The sequence below is a fragment of the Phytophthora cinnamomi genome (genome assembly GCF_018691715.1).
Source record: "Phytophthora cinnamomi strain GKB4 chromosome Unknown Contig132, whole genome shotgun sequence".
In the NCBI taxonomy this organism is placed as follows: domain Eukaryota; phylum Oomycota; class Peronosporomycetes; order Peronosporales; family Peronosporaceae; genus Phytophthora; species Phytophthora cinnamomi.
The window spans coordinates 299,346-319,796 of NW_027151065.1; the positions used below are offsets into that span (position 1 = coordinate 299,346).

The 20,451-nt window shown below is 52.2% G+C and overlaps 6 protein-coding genes across 6 annotated transcripts; 2 read left to right on the forward strand and 4 right to left on the reverse strand.

Moving 5' to 3' along the window:
• Positions 1 to 1,394: 1,394 nt before the first annotated feature.
• Positions 1,395 to 3,457, reverse strand: IUM83_19001 (Endochitinase 1; the record flags this gene model as incomplete). The annotated part of the gene is made up of 10 exons (XM_067944027.1): positions 1,395 to 1,437; positions 1,509 to 1,574; positions 1,639 to 1,844; positions 1,913 to 2,012; positions 2,082 to 2,122; positions 2,192 to 2,338; positions 2,400 to 2,637; positions 2,994 to 3,141; positions 3,292 to 3,337; positions 3,410 to 3,457. The coding sequence occupies 10 exons, from the start codon at positions 3,455 to 3,457 to the stop codon at positions 1,395 to 1,397; spliced, it is 1,083 nt and encodes a 360-aa protein (XP_067779853.1).
• Positions 3,458 to 7,277: 3,820 nt separating this feature from the next.
• IUM83_19002 (uncharacterized protein) lies at positions 7,278 to 8,565 on the reverse strand (the record flags this gene model as incomplete). The annotated part of the gene is made up of 2 exons (XM_067944028.1): positions 7,278 to 7,532; positions 7,612 to 8,565. The coding sequence occupies 2 exons, from the start codon at positions 8,563 to 8,565 to the stop codon at positions 7,278 to 7,280; spliced, it is 1,209 nt and encodes a 402-aa protein (XP_067779854.1).
• A 186-nt stretch (positions 8,566 to 8,751) lies between these two features.
• IUM83_19003 (Hsc70 cochaperone) lies at positions 8,752 to 10,222 on the forward strand (the record flags this gene model as incomplete). Its single annotated transcript, XM_067944029.1, has 3 exons — positions 8,752 to 8,864; positions 8,963 to 9,138; positions 9,222 to 10,222. The coding sequence occupies 3 exons, from the start codon at positions 8,752 to 8,754 to the stop codon at positions 10,220 to 10,222; spliced, it is 1,290 nt and encodes a 429-aa protein (XP_067779855.1).
• A 161-nt stretch (positions 10,223 to 10,383) lies between these two features.
• Positions 10,384 to 11,157, reverse strand: IUM83_19004 (Mitochondrial glycoprotein; the record flags this gene model as incomplete). The annotated part of the gene is made up of 2 exons (XM_067944030.1): positions 10,384 to 10,980; positions 11,044 to 11,157. The coding sequence occupies 2 exons, from the start codon at positions 11,155 to 11,157 to the stop codon at positions 10,384 to 10,386; spliced, it is 711 nt and encodes a 236-aa protein (XP_067779856.1).
• Positions 11,158 to 11,703: 546 nt separating this feature from the next.
• IUM83_19005 (putative N2,N2-dimethylguanosine tRNA methyltransferase) lies at positions 11,704 to 12,087 on the reverse strand (the record flags this gene model as incomplete). The annotated part of the gene is made up of 2 exons (XM_067944031.1): positions 11,704 to 11,939; positions 12,006 to 12,087. The coding sequence occupies 2 exons, from the start codon at positions 12,085 to 12,087 to the stop codon at positions 11,704 to 11,706; spliced, it is 318 nt and encodes a 105-aa protein (XP_067779857.1).
• Positions 12,088 to 12,752: 665 nt separating this feature from the next.
• On the forward strand, positions 12,753 to 13,220 carry IUM83_19006 (uncharacterized protein; the record flags this gene model as incomplete). The annotated part of the gene is made up of 1 exon (XM_067944032.1): positions 12,753 to 13,220. One exon carries the CDS (start codon positions 12,753 to 12,755, stop codon positions 13,218 to 13,220), a length of 468 nt encoding a protein of 155 aa, XP_067779858.1.
• Between the last annotated feature and the right edge of the window lie 7,231 nt (positions 13,221 to 20,451).

Genomic DNA, 20,451 nt, shown 5'->3' on the forward strand with positions numbered 1-20,451 from the left:
TCGAATGGCTACCAACATGGCTTGGTCGGCGCAATGGGCGGCTCTCGGGCCGTATCTCGGCACATTGCTACCACGGTTTGCCGTGCAGCTAACGCAACTGATCGGCCCGCTGTCGGGCATCCTCGTGGCACCGACAATTGGCGTTCTCAGCGATCGTAGTACGTTCAAGTGGGGTCGACGCCGCCCGTTCTTGATTTATGGTGCTGTAACGAGTGCGGTGTGCTGGACGTTGATGGGGTTCACGCGTGAGTTGGGGGAACTTTTTGGTGACTCGGGAACTAACCGTCCATGTACCGCTTGGCTCACGATTCTGTTCTACACATGGATGGATATCACCGTGAACGTGGTGCAAACGCCAGCGTTCCTTATTATCGCAGACTTTGCTGGCGACCGACAAACGCTAGGAGCAAGCATCGGACAGGCCAGTTCAACCCTCGGCTCGATTTGGGTGGCTGGCTACATCTACATCTTCGGTGCGGCACACTTGACGCTACGTTGGTTCCTCGGCATGCTCTCAGTGACCATGTTGACTTCCGTTGGGGCCGTCTGCGTGTTCGCCAAAGAACAGATTCTGACATCGAAGGATGTGGAGCTGAATTCAGGCGACACAGCTCTTAGCACTTTGAAGCGCATTGGCGAAGCGTTCTCCTGCATTTACCATGGTCTCAAGACGCTGCCTCGTACATTGACGATCTACTGCCTCGTGCTTTTCTGCATCCAGTTTGGCTTTACAGCCTACAACGGCAACAAGGGTCAATTTTTTGGAATCGAAGTCTTTGGCGGCAATTCAACTAACGCGGATGTCTGCGAACACACACACTGCACGGAGGACCAAGAACACTACAACAATGGTGTTCAGATTGCCGGTGGACTGGCAGATTTGCTCTTCAACGTGCTCGGCTACCTGTATTCGTGGGTCCTCCCGGTCCTAGTGTATCGTCTCGGCGCGCGTTGGGTCATCACAGTTGCGTGCATCCCGCAGGCTCTGCTGATGGTCATGGCGTTCACGAAGGTTGTGGCTCTGGATGTGCTGATCGTTGTCCTGACATCCATCACTCAGGCTACGATCTTCGCGCTCATCGTCCCTATCATCATTCACGTGTTTGGGAATTCAGCTCACGTTGGCATGTACGTTGGCGCTGTGAACTCAGCCAATTGCGTTGGTCAGCTGCTAAATTTCTTGGTGGGTGCTGCGCTGGTGGAGACTTCGCTGGGGTACGCGCTACCTGTGTTCGTCGGAGGTGCGCTTTCATTACTGGGAGCTATCATCAGTCTCGTGGCGTTTCGGATCGACATGCACTCGATGTAACCTTGGCACAAGGAGGGGTTTACCCGACAAATTCTTGTTGTTGTTAACGGATTAACTCGCTTCATCACGTTCCATATCGCGCCTCTTAGTACTTCCGACGGCCTGTGTATCCTAGCGTCGTTCCATGGCTACGAGAACAAATAAAAGCAATGAGTTAGTTTTATGTATCAACGCTCTCAGTTTGCCAAGTTCAACGCACTAATTCTCGGCGAGAAGCGTCTTGGACGTAGGGTTTGTGTAGCTTTCCGGTAAGTGTCGCTCGGGCCTAGAAATCACCACGCATTCAGAGTTGTTTGCTTATGATCAATGGAGAACGCTTGCAAACTCACGGGAGTATTCCGCTAAGGTCCTCAGCAGCAACAAGCTTGCCAATTCCCGCAAGTAGGGATCGACGCGAATCGATTCGACGACCTGATAGCGACCCGCTGCTGCAACTCCCGCTTAATGGCGGCGGCATGCCTTGGCCACTTTCCCATGGAGTTGAAGGAGACTGGGCCCGTGCTGAGTTCTGTCGTCCTCCTCGACCTTGTTCATACTACACGATAGTTGTCGGGTTAGAAGGCTTCTACGTCACCTCAACGAAAGCATCTAAGTGACGTTTACCATTGGGGCCACATGGCGTTTGTGCTGCGAATTCTGCCGTGTGCCGAGTACATAGTTATCTTTCGGTGTCGCCTCCATTGACGTTTGCAACGCGTACGATCTAGATTCACATTGAGATACGCGTAACTACAATCCCAATATCTTCCTAAACTATTGAGGTGTCACCTACGTTTTCCAGTCGCTGCAGCCTACATTATTCCCTGGACCAACCTGTAGGCAAAAAAAAAAAATCCGTCACGCTAATGTACGTTCAAATATGCTGAATACAGGCCTGCTTACTTGATAGACAGCGCTCTGGAAGGGAATGCCAGGGACTTGATCACCCGAAGAGTTTTGCTTCGGCTCAAACAGTTTCTTTCCTGATGTCGAGGAGCTGTCGGCCGGATCACGCGGCACGATGCCACCTTTCTCGTCGTAGGTCAAATTCTACGCAAAACAGTCGGTTAGTGTATTATGATCTTTCAAACAGCCCCACGACACCACTTACGTCTTTGGCAGAGGATTGATTCGTGTAGAAACGCTTCTTGGCCGAACGGCGAACGTAGCCTCCCCAGTCGGCGTCTGGGTGGTCAGGGTCGTATTTGTCTACCACGTGCGGAATCACAGGTGAAGGTGTCTGGTTATTGGGCCTCTCCATGCCTCCCTGGGATCCACTTCCAGCACCAAAGCGCGCCATTTCGGCTTGGGCTTGAAGGTAGCTTTTCTCCATGACCTCTGCCTCGATTCTGACGGAGCAACCAGTATGTGAGCTCGCCTTCAGCTGCTTCGAGAAGGTTGGGCCGTTTCTTCCGTGACTCGTCGGCGACTAACCTCGTCGAGCTGTTCCGAAATGAGATTCATATGCTGCTGAACGTCATTTGAGAACAACTGAAAAGACGTACGCATCGATTGCATGACGCCACTCAAGGCCTCGACACGCTGGATGACGGAAGCAACACGCTTGTTGTAGTCGACACGACTGAGCTTTGACGTTCGTGCAGTGCTGGGTGCGTCACCTCCCTGATCAGGTGGACTATTCGGGCTGGTTTGATCCCCTAGTGCGGAGGTTCTCGTCTTCCACTCCATCGGGGGAAGTTTGTACCTTTCTTGAAGTGTTGCGGGCCCAGAGCGACGCTGCTCCTCTTCGCTTCGTTCAGTGTGATCAACGTTTGATACTTCTTCCTGCATCTCCTCGCATACCCTCTGTTTGTCGCTGCTGTCGCAGTCGTTCTTCTCACTTGGATTGCTTTCTGAGTCGGACGCTGTTACAGCGGGGGCTTTCGTCACCAATCCAACGACTTGTAGACGATCATCGGCTACTATCAACCAGATCGGTGACCGAGGGATATGATCCGGAGCTGAATCTGACAACGCTTCGGTGAAAAGTTTCGAAAATTCACCATAGTTTGGCAGCACAGTGAAATCTTTGAACGCACTGACCCGAAGCTGCAGACAGCAACATACGCACTTTAGTCAGCATGCATCTGCTGTATACGCACAGTATTATAGCAAACTTACTGCGAATGCTGGGAAACCGAGCGATTCTTTCAGCGACGGCCATTGCATGCGATATCGTTGGGGCGCATGTTCAACCTTTATTCGCCACGTCCTCCAACGCATTTCCGAAACTGTGCAAAACTCAAAGAAATCATCGTTCGTCGCTGTGGCCGAAGACCTCACTGGCACTGAAATGTCTCGTATGGAATCATGAGTGCCCGAAACCAAGCCTGGGTATATCTAACGTATTGCGGTAACATTATAAGTAAGGGGTGTAAAGGGATTTAATATACACGCCTCGACAAACCTGAATCATTTTGAGCTGGACATTGAAGTCAGTATCGCTATTTTCTTTGATGAACTTGAGCACCTGTGCAATGTTGAACCACAACCATCACTTAACTTTCTCATAGTAGACTGTCAAATAAGCCAGACACGTACACTTAGAGACCCGTCTTGCTTACCAGCAAGAACAAATTGTTTCTGTTCATTGCGCACACCACAGACCCACCAACGAAGGCTTGTATGGGCGCAACTAGAGTCAGAGCCTGCTGTCGAATGGACAAGCCGCACATGCTCGAACGGGTTGTCGCGCGCTATCACCCCAGAGCGAGAGCAAACACCAAGTTCGAGCCGCTTGCCTCGTAATTGTTGCGCATTCGAAGATATCCCATACCCTACCCACGGGAAATCTCGAAAGTCTAGCAGTGATAGTCTTCCTCCAGCGTCGCCAACTAGAAGATATCGGCCATCACTGCTGCGCTCTGCCACAACCAACGTTCGCGGTTGCTGCTTCAAGCGCGCCAAGCAAACCTGCCTGTCACTAAATCGCTCTCTCCAATTAAACACGCCAACCACATTCGAGTGATCAAAGAGCACATCCACTGCTCCTCCGTCAGGCGTCATCTCACGCCGACAAGGCTGCAGACACCGAATGCCCCTCCCCGCATTGCCCACGACCGGTTCCACGAAGCTGAAATGAACCTGCACAGTCGTTGCCGTTTGCCGAGGGGTGGAACCATCCACAACGCCAACAAACTGAGACGCCGACCCCGCATATAACCGGAAACCAAGCAGGAAAGTCGCTCTAGTTGGTTCAACCGCATCACCGTCTCCCGATATTTCAGCGTCTGGAACTTCCACGAAAGCGGCGACAAGCAGAAAACCAGGAACAGGGAACGCCACGCACGTAGCCACCACCACACTCCGGTCAAGTTTATCGCCATTGTGTTGACCGTCAAAGGATGGTCTTTGGGAGCGAGTTACGTGGTCCCCAAGCGATATTTGGTGCAGGAACGTGAACGGATGTAAACTTTTGTTGCTGGCGCCGTACAAGTCGACGAAGCGGCCGTTGGCGATCGCAACTACGCGGTTTGTATCGCATACGGCGATCGATTGATTGTCACTGAGTTGGACTGGAGCTCCCGTGCGAGCGGGAGCCTGCACGGACACGTCGACGTCGAGTATCTGCAGCCGATCTTGCGTCATCGCGCGTAACAAAATGGTAAACCAAAAGTGTAGTTTACACTTCCCTTTCTGCGAATCAGATTGCTCCTTGCTTTGGCCAATCAAAGATTGTCTTGGTTGACCAATCATCGGAGGGTATGCCCACATACAAATTTCAAGTGAAATGAAGCACGCCTCCCGTCCAATGGAAGTGCCGCTGTCTCCTCGTATCGTTCAGTATCGATTTTACCTCATAAGGAGGAGGAGCTGCCGCGGGTTTTGGGAGCGTTGCGTGTATTCTTATTCTGTAGCGTGGCATGCGCACTGGCGTTGGAGTGAAGATAACTAATTCCGTATTTCGTGAAAGGGGCGAGGACCGTTTTGGTCTCTCCTCCTTCTGTGAGCATTACACTTTGTCATAGTTACACTGACCATCCGCCTTCCAACCTCTGCATATTCACATACTCAATACTGGTTGATCTCCGATATCACAGAGTAATGCCCGCTCAGCACAAGACCAACACCGCCTTGCTACTGCTCTGCCTTGGTGCGGCATTCATCCCGGTTTGTCGGCAGAATTCAAATCTCAGCGAGATGGCGCTTTGGCCGAGACCGCTGGTGGCCGGTAGTTGCAGCACCGTACACGCGAGGGCAGCTCTGTTGCAAAGGACACTGCTTGTGCTACATAGTAGTAGTAGTAGTTTGTGCGTTTGACAACGAGAGGTAGAAATGATGAAGAAAACCGCCCTCGGGGTTTTACCTTTTTTTTTTTCTCCGAAGGGCAGCACCAACTATCTGTCGGCGTGGATAGTTCTGTTGAGAATACAACCTGATCTACCTATTAGCCTCATCGTGTCGTATACCCCGTCTCTTTGCTGTAAACTCCGCTGCCGATATAATAGTTCTACAGCCCTGGGATGCTTCGGCTGGAAAGCGGCTGCCGCGAGGAGAACGCGCCCGATCGAATCAAAGAAGCCTTCTTGACAAGCTGACCTTGGTGAATTCTAGGCAGCAAGCTGAAGATATTCCAGCCTTCAAGCACACAAGTGACCCCACTCGTGCCAGCTTCAGCTCGCACGACGTGTACTCCTTGCAGGTGCCGAGCACACAAATCGTAGAACTCCAGCAACAGGTCTTCCGTGGTTTTATCCTCTGGTATTTCGGCCGTGCGGCTGGTGGGTTGGCTCGGCTCATGCTGAATATGGCTTTGCCGTGCTGTCAGCTTTGGCGGCTCAGCCAGTCTCGCACTTGGCGGGGCCTTCGTCGCTGCTGCTGATAAGGGTGCAAGAGTAAATTCTGTAGACGACCCTGCCACCCGTGACGCTGTGTGGTGTCCGAGGACAGGACGAGTCGCCCCAGCCTTCGCATAGTTGGTGTCAGCAAATTCGGCTCGCAACGACTCACCCGCCGCTTTCCACTCCGCGGCCAGACCACCTGGAGTTTCTAGCACTCGCTTGAGCAGTTCATGCCATTGAGGGAGAAAAGAACACCGTAAAGCCATTGGTTTTCGCGGAATGCTGTTCCCAAGTTGGCGAACGCCCAAGTCGAGCTCAGCTGTTGCGAATGTTTGAGTGGAAAAGCTAAACATCGAAGAGACCTGATCCACATGTTTTGACGACTTTCGGCATTGTTGCCTGCATTTGGCAGCTCTGCGTCGTGCTGATTGTCTGGTCGCTTCGACTGACGCCGGAAATTCGGCACCACTGACTTCTTTTTCTTCTGCTCCCGTTCAGCTTTCACTTGAGCTATATACTTAGCATCTTCGCGCTCATGTGCCAGCTCCGCGTCGAGTTGGTGTGCGATCTGATCAAAAATTTGGGCCCACGCTTGCCGATTTAACCGCAAATCCACTTGGGTCCGACAAGACCATTGAGACCCAAGGTTGAGATTCTTTGTGACAAGGAGATCCTCCAAAGAGTGGCTGCACAGCCAGCGCAGAGAAAATCGCTGTATGAGGTGGTCAAACTGCATCGATGACGGCAAGCCCAGCGTCTGCATCACCTGATACAGGTCCATCTTACCAGTGAAGAGAATCACAAGACGAGTTACCATCGCTGATGTTCCAGCAGCCCCGCTGCTAGTTGGTCCCAAGCGCAGTTGGATTTTTGTGGGCAGCGTGACAAACCATCGATGAAAGTACGGCAGTGTCTCTATGTGCTCTCGAAAGAACTCGCCAATAAACCAAGTTAGTCGCTCGACCAACAGTTGGCCATCGCTTTCTACCAGTACAACATACCAAGGTGTCAAGTTTCTGAATTTACACAGAATAGGTTCTAGCGAACGAACCTTTCGTGCCATTTCGGCAAGTGAAGTCGACGTACAGGAAACACTCGGCGCCTCGCTCCAGATATTTTAACTCATGTAGCGCAGCAGCAGCTAAAAGCATCGAACAGCGCAGAATGGAGTGGATTAGTTTTGCCAACACTGATCGGAACAATAGTTCTTACTCACAGTCAGCATCCGAATTATAAGTAAGGTGGATCGTTGCGTTAGTGGAAAACTTGGGTCCAACGTCCACCTTCAGTAGGTAGTCTCCACGATCGGCCCCAGGGGTACGGGACTGTAGACAGCTCGAAGCCAACAATCCAGTGGCTGCAGCTTGGCGAATACACGTGAAGATCCACTGAGCTCGCCGCTTGAGGCGCCTCAGTGCACAAAACGACTGCAATCGACACTGTAATAAGAATCTACACCAGCGCTTTTGCCAACACCACGCGTACGACAACATTTATCAGGAAAAGACAAGGCGAAATCGCGACACAAGCACAGTCACTCACCGTTTTCACTGCGGGGCTCCACGACGAGAACACAAGACTCAGCAGTCCAGCCTTGCAGATCTTGGACTCCTCTTCGATGTGACCGCGTTCATCTCTCCCTAGACCTTCGTTCGTAAATCGCAGCGTCGATTTCTGACGGTACCCAAACAGCCGCAACGTACGCTTCAGCTGATGTACAAAGCGGAGACAGCGCTCAAGCTGGTACCTCCTCTCAATGATCTCCGTCGTCTCTTCACTCGTTAGCACTAATCCGATCTCTGCCAACAAGTACTGCGCAGCTCTGGCCGTCACGTTCCCCGACGGATCATCCACATATTCATCGAATAGCTGCTTAATACTCTCGACCCTCTCCAGTTCTTCCCACTCCAATGGAATACCCAACAAGCTCAAATCTCGCGCCAAGGGCTGCTCGTCTTCAATGAGCTCTCGGTACATGACGAAGCCGTCGAACGTGAGGCCCCCGTCCTCGTCCAGCTCGCACATGTCGCTCATGTACATCCTCCAGACCTCTGCATTATCCTCAAACGCCTTCATCTCGGGCGAGGCTGCCGAATACTTCAACGCCGCCATGTACTCGAGGAACTCTCGATGGGTCCACACCTCGTCCTCATCCGCATCAAACAGCCTCCAAATGCGACGGCATTTGTCCGCGCCCAACGGTGTCACTCTCCAGTGATACCGAACTGCGTCTGGAGCGTCAAAGTCAAAGCGAAGCGCAGCAGAGCGAGCCAGCGCCACGTCGGACACGCGCTCTGCCTGTCGACGGAACAGTGCGCCGGACGGGAGGTTGTCCCAATGTGCAGTGGTCGACTCCAGCAGGTACGCGCTATTGTAGCCATCCGTCACGGCCCCAGCTTCTCGCAGCGAGTTCTCCACGGCCCTCAAACTCGTTCGGATCTCGTGGCGCCGCTCCTGGATCGCCGCCTCATTAGCTGCCACCGCCTCCTCCTCCATCCTTGCTAAATGTAGCCATGTGTCTAACGATAACGATGCCTAATAGTTGAAGTGCTGCGATCTATTAGATACGCTGGTCTGTGATTGGTCGAGTGCGAATGGATACACTTTTCACCAATCAGCGAGCTTGACGAGTTTTGGTTCCAGAACCGAAGGGGAGAATTTGATTCACTTGTGGTGACGACGATGGACGAGGCCAGCAAGGCGACGCTGTTCAACGCGCTGGCGTGGGTGGACGCGCTCAAGACGCGCGAGGGTGTGGACGCCCAAGAAGTAGACGCGGCGCTGACCCGGCTCACGTGAGTCTCGCTCTCCAGCTCCCGCTACGAGCCGAGAAAGCTCCACCTTTATCTTCCACTCACCGAAATATTTTATTTTTATTTTATTTATCACTTAGCGAGGCCTTCGGCATGGACGTGCGCGACGCTGAGCAGAAGCGGCAGCTGGCGGTGAACGGCGAGGCCTCGTTCGACGAGATCTTCGCGGCGGGGCTCAAGGCGCTGAACCTGGAGACGGGCACGCGCGGCGAGGCCCAGGAGGCGGCCGTGGACGAGGACCCCGTCGTCCAGAAGCGTGCGTGGGCTGCATATTTTGTCTTATAGGCTGCAGGGGAGGTGCTGATTGGCTGGTTGATGGCTTTTACTCTCTGGTGGCAGACCCGGAGCTGTGGAAGAAGTGGGTGGCCAAGCTGGAGGCCAAGGGCTTCTTCAAGGGCGCGGCCCCCGGCTCCAGCGAGCACGCGGTGCGCACCACCAAGGCGCTGGCCAAGTTCAAGGAGAAATTCGGCGACGTGAAGCCGGAGCTGTCCAAGGAGGAGAAGGAGGCCAAAGCCGAGGAGGTCAAGGCGCAGGGCAACGCCGCGCTCAGTCGCCAGGACTACGAGGGAGCCGCCAAGCTCTACCGCGAGGCGCTGCAGCTCTCGGCCGACGGCCCGTCGTCCCACATCTACCACTCGAACCTGGCGGCGGCGCTCACGTACCTGGGCAAGTACACGGAGGTGATCGACCACTGCGAGCAGTCGATCGCGCTCAAGCCGTCGTACGTCAAGGCGTACTCGCGCATGGGCAGCGCCCAGGTGCAGCTCAAGGACTTTGACGGCGCTATCGACACGTTCCGCCGTGGACTCGAGGTGGACAGCACCAACGCTGCTTGCCGCGACGGCCTTGCTGACGCGGAGCGCAAGCGTCGCCAGGTGCAGTCCACACCCGCTGCGTCGGCCTCAGCGCCTGCTGGCGGCGCCGGAGGCATGCCAGACCTGTCGAACCTGGCCAGCATGCTGGGCGGCGGCGGTGGCGGCGGCCTTGCCGACCTCATGAACAACCCGCAGATGATGCAGATGGCTCAGAGCATGATGCAAAACCCGCAAATGATGCAGATGGCGCAGAACATGATGCAGAACCCCGACATGCTCAACAACCTGATGGGCAACCTCGGCGGTGGCGGCGGCGGCGCTGCTCCCGGTGCCGGAGCCGGCGGCATGCCCGACATGAGCGGCCTCATGAACAGCCCCGAGCTCGTGGCGGCGCGATCGGACCCGGATCTGCAGGACTTCTTCCGCGACGTGGACAGCGAGGGCCCGTCCGCGGCGATGCGCCACATGTCGAACCCCAAGGTCTCGCAACTCATGCAGAGCGTCATGTCCCGGATGCAAGGTTAGACACAACGAACAGCAGCAATAGCGACGGCAGTCTGCGACTTGAAATGCCATAGCGGCATGGCAGTGAGGCTCTAACAACTGTTTATTTTGTGCGGGGGGTCCTGGGCCTCAAGCAGACTATGCAAACACCATCATCATCATAACGAGCTGCGTAGGTTTGTTTAGTGCTTGACGAAGCCCTCGGCGTCCTCGAGGAAGGCGAGGTACTCGCGCTGCTCCTTGAGGTCGGCGAACTGCGTGATGAACTGCGCGAGCTCGTCGTCGATCTTGCGCTGCGCCAGGTAGCTGTAGAAGTGGTCCTGCACGTCGAGCTCCAGGTCGATGAAGTTGGGGCCGAAGTACAGCGTCTCGTCCTCGGCGTCCTTGGCGAAGTTGGCCAGGTAGCGCACGCGCTCCACCGTGAGGTTGCTGCTGGCCACGCAGTCGAACTGCAGGCCCTTGTTGTCGCGCGTGATGTCGGCCGTGAAGCGCACGCCGGGCAGCTCGTCCTCCTCCTCCTCGTCGTCGTCCTCCTCGTCGTAGCTGGCCTCCTGGTGGCCCTCCTCGTCCTCCAGGTAGTCCTCCTCGTCCTCCTCGAGCTCCACCGTGTCCTGCGCGTTGAACTTGATCTTGATCGAGTCCTCGCCCACGGAGCCCTGCAGCAGCACGTCCATGCAGCCGGGGGCCTCCTGCAGCTTGAAGACAGACTCCACCTTGAGGCGCAGGTCCTCCAGCTCCGGCTCCTCGAAGCAGTTGGCCTTCTCCTCGTCGACCTCGCGCTGCCAATTAGCGTAAACGTTAGATCTTTCCAGTGGGGTTTAGGGCGAAGTTTAGCGCCGCACCTTGAGCACCGACGCCAGCGACGACTTCTCGCGGGTCTGCAGAGCGCGCAGCGCCACGGACGGCGCGCGGCGGGCGGCGGAGAGGCTGGCGACGCGGGCAACGCGGGCGAACATGACGCGCTTCCTGGAAGATTTGGGTGTGCGTGCGGCGGAGCTCGGCCACATACACAGCGGCGCGCGATTGGCCGGTAAATGGGTGGAGTTTCGGCCAATGAGAGAGCAGAGGGCACGCTGCGATTTGAAGAGAGCATTTTCTAGAAGGAGGTGCTGGGTCATGAACGATGGATACCTCTGTGTGTATGTTGGTTGGAAGCTATTTAGCTGTGGATGGCGAGGATGAGGACGTGATGTTACTCTCGAGTTCGAGTGAGGAAAACCCTTTAATTTGCTGCGTTTTCGTGTTGTGGTGGTCCGATTTCAACGGGTGGACGCTAAAGCCCCACGGTCTCACTCGTTTTAGGGATCCATCTGAGGAGGGGAATAGCGACTTGAACCTCCCATGTTAAAGGCTGAAGAGACTGCTGCGAGAGCCCCACGCGTATGTTCTCTAGATCGTTGGAGGGACAGATCCCGTTAGTGGGAAAACAGTGATACATGTAGGAGCTGTGAGAGACAGAAGATAAAAGGCGAAGCTGAGCCATCCCTTTGTGTGCTTTATTTTCATGCTTGCTGGAGTTCGTAGAGGTAGACGCTGTCAAAGTCTGGCGGTGAGACGTCATCGACGTCTTTTAACAGCTCGCTCTTGTCTAGGGACTTGGCTGTCAACCCCCAACGAGATAGAAGCGGAGCGATGGAGCGGTGGATGCTGCGCAGTTGGTAGGTGAAGAAGAACCTGCAGCAAGTCGACGCGCTGCAGCGGAAGATCAGGGCGACAGTAGCGGTCACCTTCTCAAAATCTATAGTAAACGTATACTCAGGTGTGAGGCGGAATAGACCATTTCGAGAGCTGTCGAAGTGCTTACCTTCAGATTGGTAGAAGCAGTCGGCGGCGAGAATGACTTGAACAGTTTTGAAAATGGCGATAATGTCGTCTGACACGTGCATATTCCCCAAGTCAATGGGATGAACTCGGCGCGACCTTGTAGATCATTCAACTTGATGTTGGCTTCTGCATTCAGCTGGACGTCGGCAGCGTTGGCTCGGTCGGTTAGGTAAACCTTCGTGGCTCCACACAGTCCAGCCAGAATGGACGGGAGCCCTGTGCCACAGCCCAATTCCAGCACAATTTTATCGCGACAAAGCCGATCTGCTTCGCGGGCGATAAACCGAGATAATAAGAGAGCCGACGGCCACACGAACAGTCCGTAGTGCTTGTCATTGTCTTCGTTAGCTTCGTCAAGGTCTCGAATGAGCTCAACAAGGCGCACTTCGACAACCGAAGCCCCATCAACGCGTGCCCGTTTTAGTTCAGGCTCCTCAGTCTCCACAGATCGCTCATCAACGACGGCAAATCGGTGTGTTGCTGCACCATGGCCGCTAGACCCACGCACGAAGCGGAGCGTTCGTCCCGGAGTGGTCATCCGTGCTGCGCCAGTCGGGAATACGGGACGTGAATTGATCCCCAGCCCGTAACTTAGGGTCACTTCAACGTGGGAAGAGTGTAATATCTTGAAGCAGATTCACTACTGCGACGGTTGGAACTGTCACTGACGGCTTTCGACCACCAGGAGAAGTCGTCGATCACCAATCTGCGAGAAGCAAGGTTGGAAATGGTCGACCGAATGGACTCGAGCAGCTTCGAGACCGTATCCGTGCAAGAAAACGAGATGGATGCGACCGACCAAGCTCTCGGGACGACTGTGCTGCTACCGGACGAGAAGGATTTGCTATCGAACCAGGTTATCACGGACTACTTCACAAGTGACGGACCGCGAGAAAGGAGGCTGGACTCGAGCGACTACGAACCAGAAAGGAGTATTCTGGATGAAAGCAGTGGAGATGAAGAGCTTCGGACGTCTGGAGAGTCATTAGTACATTCGACTGAAGACGTACATGAGACGAAGGGTCATTCACAGGACGATTTCGACATGGAGAATGTGAACCCGCAAGTGGAGAGACACGTGGGAAGATCAGAAGGGTTGCTAGAAGAGATGCTGACGTGGGAGATCGCACTGTCATTTCTTGTGGTGATATTAGCACTAGCACGTTGCATGTGGATGTGGAACATGGTAGACTGAGTGCATTGAGTCTGGATTTCGGGACCTAGGTGGCTTCTACGGCAGTGTTTGCAAGTATTTGCGAAAGAAGCAATGCGCAGGTGCATGTTTGATGAATATACGCATTTAACCGGTGATGGTGCGGTCAGCAGGGCTAGCGCAGGCAAGCTTCAATCTGCTGCTGCATTCCTGTGACGTGTTGAGCTGGGACACCTTGCACCCCGGCCAGATTCGGAATTGCACGTGCAACTTCACGTAACATGCGTAACTGGGTGACATCGAGGGACTTCAGTACCTCCTGAAAGAACATGTCGCGCAGGAGCGAGTCATGAGATTCGTGAATTTCACCGGCAGGAGATGCTGGCTGAATTTCACCCTCAGTGTCATCCCAATCGTCCCACGATTCCGCATCCGGACAAGTCGAGCTACCTTCGACAGGCTTTGCTTTTGTGTCAGGTATCGCTAGGTATTGTTGTCGACGGCTGTAAAGTTGGGTAGTGGCAACGACCACCTTCGCCGTGTCACAGTTACCTATCTTAATTAATCGTAACAACATTCGCAGATATATCTCCACCAAGCTGCTGTAGACTGCATCTTTCGTTGCTTGCACAGTGGAAAATACTGTAAGGCACTGCAGGATTCTGTCAACTTCGTCAATTTCATCAGAAGGCGATAAATCTGTTTTCGAGAAACGAAGAATGCCACTGAGGCTTTCCACGAGCAGGAGTTGGGCCTCGAACCTGTTAAGTGTGATCCACCGGAACATGTCATCACATGAGAGCCATGCCAACATGATCCGTTCGAGACAAAGCCACCGAGAACTCCACGATAAATCATCTTCGTGTGACTGATCCATGTCATTGGTACTGGAACCTACGCCTTCGTCGCGGTTGGCTAGGTATTGGAGAACTGTGACAACTGCAGGAAATATTGGCACCATGAACATGCTGAATTGTCGGTCCAGCGAGTTCGTGTTGCTTAAGGATGCGTGCTGTGCTTCCGTCAGCGTTCGTAGTTGCATGGTTTCGGGCAATTGTATGTGAATTAATCGCAAAGCACTGTCCAAAAGCCGAGTGACGTGTCGTGGTGAGCCAGCCAATGTTCCAAAGCTGAGGAACGCAATCAATTTTACTTCCACTTGAGCTACGATGGTGTCCACGTCGGTGGTGCAGTTCTTCGTGATGCGCTCCAAAGCGGTAATACCGCTCCACGCAAATTTCCAATTGACCGCCAACCTTTGAGAAATAGAACTCGCAAACCTCCCACCCAGAGCTGCAATGCTTTCCTCTTGATATCGTAAATGTAACAGCATGTACTTCACACATTCCCAAGGCCACGATGATTCCGCGGATGGTGTTGCAAGTTGCGTCAAAACTAGGAATTCCAACTGATCCGTCCAAATTACAAGCCTGATAAGGCCAGGAAGAACTTGGCGAGAAATTCTGCGAAGCTCAAATTGTGTGGACTCGAAAGCCTCTTTCGTCTGCGTGATACATCCACTGAGGACCTGCTGCCAGAATTTATTGCACGAGGCAGGAAGACCATTTTGTTCACTGTTCTTCTCGATCCACATGCCAATAGCGTGAACAAGCGACAAATGGCCCGATTTGTCGTGATTATTTTCTGTGAGAATACTTGGCTGCCCCTCCGCTTCATCCCCACCTAGAATCCATGTGGCCGACTGAGCTTGGTCATGCGCCCAGAGAATTGTTTTTGTGTCAGCAAGCGAGCCGGATAGCCGACGGTGAACCTGTGTTGGTTCTGGCTTCCATTTCAACAATTTACACGCTTCACACTGACACAACAGGAGACTCTCGCCCAGAATGTTCATGAGGACATCAATACTCAGAAGTCGACCCTCCTTTTGCTGCCAACAGATGTCGCTGTCATCAATTCGCTGCTTAGATAGCGAAAGCAGCATCTGGATTATCAGCTTTAAGGAAGCCTCGCCAGCCACTGACAGCGTATTCGAGACTTCGGTATCACTTGCACGATGTTTGTCACGTCTCGAATATTGTTTAGCCAGCGCCAGCACAACGGTGCTGCTCTTCTGTCGAACACTGGATGCGATGTGGACGACATATTTCTCCAGCGTCGGGAATACAAACTTCCAGTGTTTCAGCAAGAAGCTCGACGGAAGACAAGGAGTCATCCGAGCTAGCACGTCCAGCAATCCTTCAGCTTCGAACGCATCCAAAAGTTCCAACTCTTTAGCATTCATAGCGTTATCAATCTCGATTTTGTCTTCTCGGTTGATGCGGTTGAGTTTACTAATTACCTCCTGAAAGATAAGTAGACGTGTTGGCTCTTCACATAGAGAAGCATATTTCACCAAACACTGCGCCGCAAGCTGGCGAACACTGAGTTGGTCGTGGCGAAGGCACTGATAAATTGTTGGCTTCAGCGTTTGAACTAAGCATCTGGGCAGCTGGATTAAGGTGTGCCGTTGGTGAGAGCCCAATCGATATCTCACTGCTGGCTTACGAGGAGCACCACAAACGCCCTTGATGTCGTCCTTAACCTGAGAAACTTTAGATTCGCCTGCGAATTTATCATCAGTATAATCCATTTCGATGGAGCGCAGGAGTAAGGAAAGTGCGAGCAACGCGCCTTCACGCTCGGTCCAAGCAGTCACCTGGCTTTTGTCAGCACTAACACTTCGAGAGCCGATAGCGATACAGAGCAAGCTGTCCATATACTGCTCAATGTGAATTTCGGATGAGAAATCGAACACAATAGCGGCAGCTGTCTTGGCGCAGTCTTTTCGAATAGCGGACCACAAGTCCGTCACTCCAAGTAACAACAGGTGAACTGCTTCGTCGAAAAACTTGACATCTTGCTCTGATATTTGACCAGAAAATATCGGTTTGTGCTGCAATGGTGCTTGGAGTATTTGGAAAGCAAATGCTAGGAGGCGCTGGCGAGCTCGAGGGTCTTGTAGTCGCTTCACGACGCGACTGAGCGTGGATAGCGTAGCAGCATCCCACTGGCAATTCAGCAATAATCTGCAGTACCACAAAGCAAACAAAACCTCAGATTCTCGGCAATCGATTGAAATCGGATCGAAGTTGTTTACAATGTACCCATGCAAAGTGTTGATATAAACCTCGAGTCCGGTCGGCAGTTGTACGTCATGCTGTTCCCAGCGAGCCAAAATCTGCTGGTCGACACCTAGAATAACTGAACCCCCCGCAGAGTCTGCTGTGGCGCCAAATTTTAGGACCGTCAAGTACAGTAGCAGGTCCTCCAATAATGACTGCGAGCTGTTTCGAACTCGAGCATCGCCACTCGGAAGAACTGGTGGCTCATGGTTCAGAAGAGCAACATCAAGGTCATGTTGCAAGAATTGACACAGTGCTTCGATCTCGTTGTCGAAGCTCACAGCTAACAACGCATGCCGCGCCGAAGCCATGAATCTCGCAACGTCTTTTAGCAAAGTGCGACCCCTTGGAGGAATGGACGACTCACAGCTCAATGGTAACTAATTATACCTATGAAATTACTAGCGCATGGGCTTCAAATATCTGCTTTTCGCGTCGGAAGCAAGAAATGTTTGCGAGGTAATGATTCTTTCTTACTGCCACCCGTGAAGAGCTCTAAAACCTGCTTCGAAGGCATAGGTTACGATAGTGAGATTGTATTGAAGACTTTACAGTATCGATACACAAGTTTTCTTTGGATCCGAATATTGTTTAGGAGAACGCAGTAACTGTTCGTAAAAATACTAACACAAATAAAGGTTTTCTGACCCCCCCCCCCTCAACTAAGTGTTTGTAAACATCATCACCGTAGCCAACCTTCTTCATGCACCTGGCGTTTTCTCTGGAGAAACCACGTCGTATATTTTTTTCGTGCACCCGATATAAGGCTACCGTAAGCTTCGGGGTTCCAAACCCACTCATCGTCCATTGCTTTCAGCCGCCTTTTGTTCAGCGTTTCAGCGCTTTTGGTGAGCTTGAAAGTGAAACTGAACCAACTCTTCTTTCTTTTTTGTTCTCAGGACTCATTGCGCGCAGGAACCTTTACCATCGTGATAGGCAGGGTTTAGAAAATACCATTGTATATGGCACATAATACATGTATATGTACATAGTTGGGTTTTCCTGGTGGGGGTTTCCTATTTGACTCCATATTGATCCCCTACCGTGCTGAAGAAACATGGCCTTCATTTTTTTTATTTAAGCGCCGTTGTTGAAACTGCTAGATCTTGAAGCCGCTGAAATCGAGATAATGTATTTTCAGCATTTATCCTCTCCTTCACGCTACTCCCCTTTACCGCAGTCAATCTTAAGAAGTTCAGGCAGATCCGGAACTCGACTACGACGTCAGCAAAATGTCCCAGGTACTTAGTATCGCGCACTGTAGTAGATTAGCGGCAGGTAATGTAAATATTCCGTGTAAGTAAAGCCTCACAGTATTATCGTGGTGTGGAACCAAATACATACTTCATATATTGATATTGACTCCCTATTGTATATCGACCGAACAATAACATTCAGTAATTATTTTCCAAGCCCCGCAAGTGCGGCCGGTGAGGCTATCAACGGGGCGCATATCGTGGCGGTGGAAGCTGGAAACCACAATGCCAACAAGCGCAATAGAGGCCAGATGCATGTTTGGTCTCGAGTCTTGTTCGATAGGCAATAGCCAAGGGTAAAGCCCACCCCTGCGTATCTGTCGTGTGCTAGTGTAGTAAGTTGGTGGCTTGAGGTCAGCGGGGGAAGTCGTACCCGACGAACGTTCAAAATTCACTATATCGCTGCTAAGAGCTTGTACACCAGTACAAGGTATGACGCGTTCATCCCCAGACACATTCCTTGTTGTATTACCATCTACCCACGACACGTCCTCTCTTTCGTACTGGTAGTATTACTAGTACTACTAGAAGTAGTTCAGGTTATTGTCTGCCACCCACGATCGGTAGCGCTTAGCCATAGCCAGGTAAGCCTGTCGCTCTTCGGTAGTCATTTGTTGCTTTACCGCTTGAAAGAACGACTTCGGCCCAAGCTTACTCTTGTAGTATAGCGCTTTGAACGTGTTTGCGTCGGCCTTCTGCACATACCAAAACCCGTAGTGACGGACCGCTTCCAGTTGTTTCGCCCTTTTAACAGGATCTGCAGTCGCTCGCGCCGCGGCTTCAAGCTCTTGAGGCGACAGTTTCAGTTTACGCATCGCTTTAAACGTGAGAATGGAAATTTTGTCTGTCAACTTGGTGCCAAGTTTCGCGGCAAGTTTCGCGACTCCGTCGAGAAGGCCTCTATCTTCATTGACCAGTATCGCCTCATTTGTGTTCGCTCCATCACCACCAGCGCGCCTTAGTTGTCGTTTGGGTTCTCCAATCGGAGTAGCAGAGAGAGCACGAACTTGATCCCCAAAGGCCATCAGCGCGTCTCGTTTAGCTCGGAGTTTACGCTCCATGCCGATACCATAGCTGTAGCTTCCAGCAGCGTCGCTAAAGCAACAATCAGAACCCAGAGCAGAAATCTCATGGCGGACTCTGTTTTCAGGTGTTACGTTCCGGAGGGGTCTTGAGTACAGTGATGCAAAATGAGTAGTGATGAACGAAGAGTTTGCGGGCGAATCTGTCCTCGAGCAGGCCTTCTTTTGCCTGCCCCTCAGGATTAAAAGAAACGGTTTGAGAGGGGATTAGAGATAAAATAATACTGTACTATTACATGTAATAGCACTTAGCAAACCATGCAAAAACGATTTGACGGGGAAGAACAGGGTGCTCAATCAGCTCTGGACACATATTGGAGGGGAATACTGTAAATAGTAAGTATCGCAATTCTCCATCCGAGCACTCCTCAGTGCCTGAGTAATACAGAAACCAGAATTACTAAGTTAGCGCATCCTTCTAACATGCATTTCGAAGTATTACTCAGTATCCATCCATTCCATGTAGTCAAAATCAAGGTACGAAATCCGATAATATATACCCAATTTGCTGGGGTACTCCGATTTAGCCAGAAAACTGTGAGAACTTCCCACTGGGACCGATGGGAAGCGCTTCCCGAAGTTCCTGAAGCTGGCTGACCGGGATCCAAGTGTGAAGAAGGGCGCCTTAATCGCCGTTTTTCGCATAATTGTAAAACATTCCTGAGACCCGCTCCGGTGACGTGCTTCTTTAGATGGATACACAGGCAATGAGCCATACACCACAGATAGCACCACAGATGAAGATATACTGTCGTTACTCGGCGCCGATATCTTATACGGTCAACTCGTCGGTGGTGCCATCTCGAATGCCTCAATACTTGACGTTGCCACATAGAAATTCTATAATGAACAGACCTCTACCAATACGGGAATTTACGATTTCCCCCCGGAACCTGTATATGGGAGCAATTTGGTTGTTCATATGATGTAATATGCCAAGCTACAGCGATATTCTGGGCCTCTCGTCCAGCTCGATTGACTTCTGCTTGCTTCTGCCACGAATAATAGGAGTTGCAGCTACTTAAGGCTAAATCTGGTTGCAGGCTTCCATGTATACCATGTAGTAGCATACGGGCAGACGGAATGCGACCACTTGTCATACCGAGTTAGTTATCCGTCGATTTCACACCAAATTTCTTCCTCTCCACAGTATTGAATAGGTCAATCGTGCTGCGCATAACGAGCAACAGTAGCATCAATACAACCCCCCTAGCCGTCAATCCCTGTGGGCTCGTAAGGACGAAGGAAACGAAACCCACTTTTCCTAGGCGCCGGAGGTAACTTAGTTTATGTCATTCATCGAATTTCAATTAGCCCTCAATCGACCTATCCAAGCGTTGTATTTGCCTATTCAGTCCCAACTATTCGTGCGCTATCCATTCCCGACCGCCAGATCTACGCCGTCGTCAAGCCAGGCCAACTGGAAGCCGAAGGCTATGCCTATCGACAGGCAGAGCTGACCGATGGGTCGGAAAACGCTACAGTTGTCATTGTTGGTCGTTGGCAGGGAGAGCCACCACGAGAAGTGTGTCGCCCACGCGAGGGAGCCGCGATGCGGCACGTCACGGAAGAGGAGGCGACAAGCGGCATCAGGACCTACGTCGGAACATGTGTGTATGTTTCCAGGATTTCGCTGTCTTCCTTTGTAGCATCCATCACATTAGAAGCCATGCGAAATGAAGCACTCGACCGAGACAGCGAACACAAAGACGGAATCGAGAAGGTCGCTTCACAGTAACTGTGTATCCATCTCCTTGTTTCACAAACATCTCCATGATTCGTGCGTGCGTAAGCTCGTTAAGCTGTTCTGGGT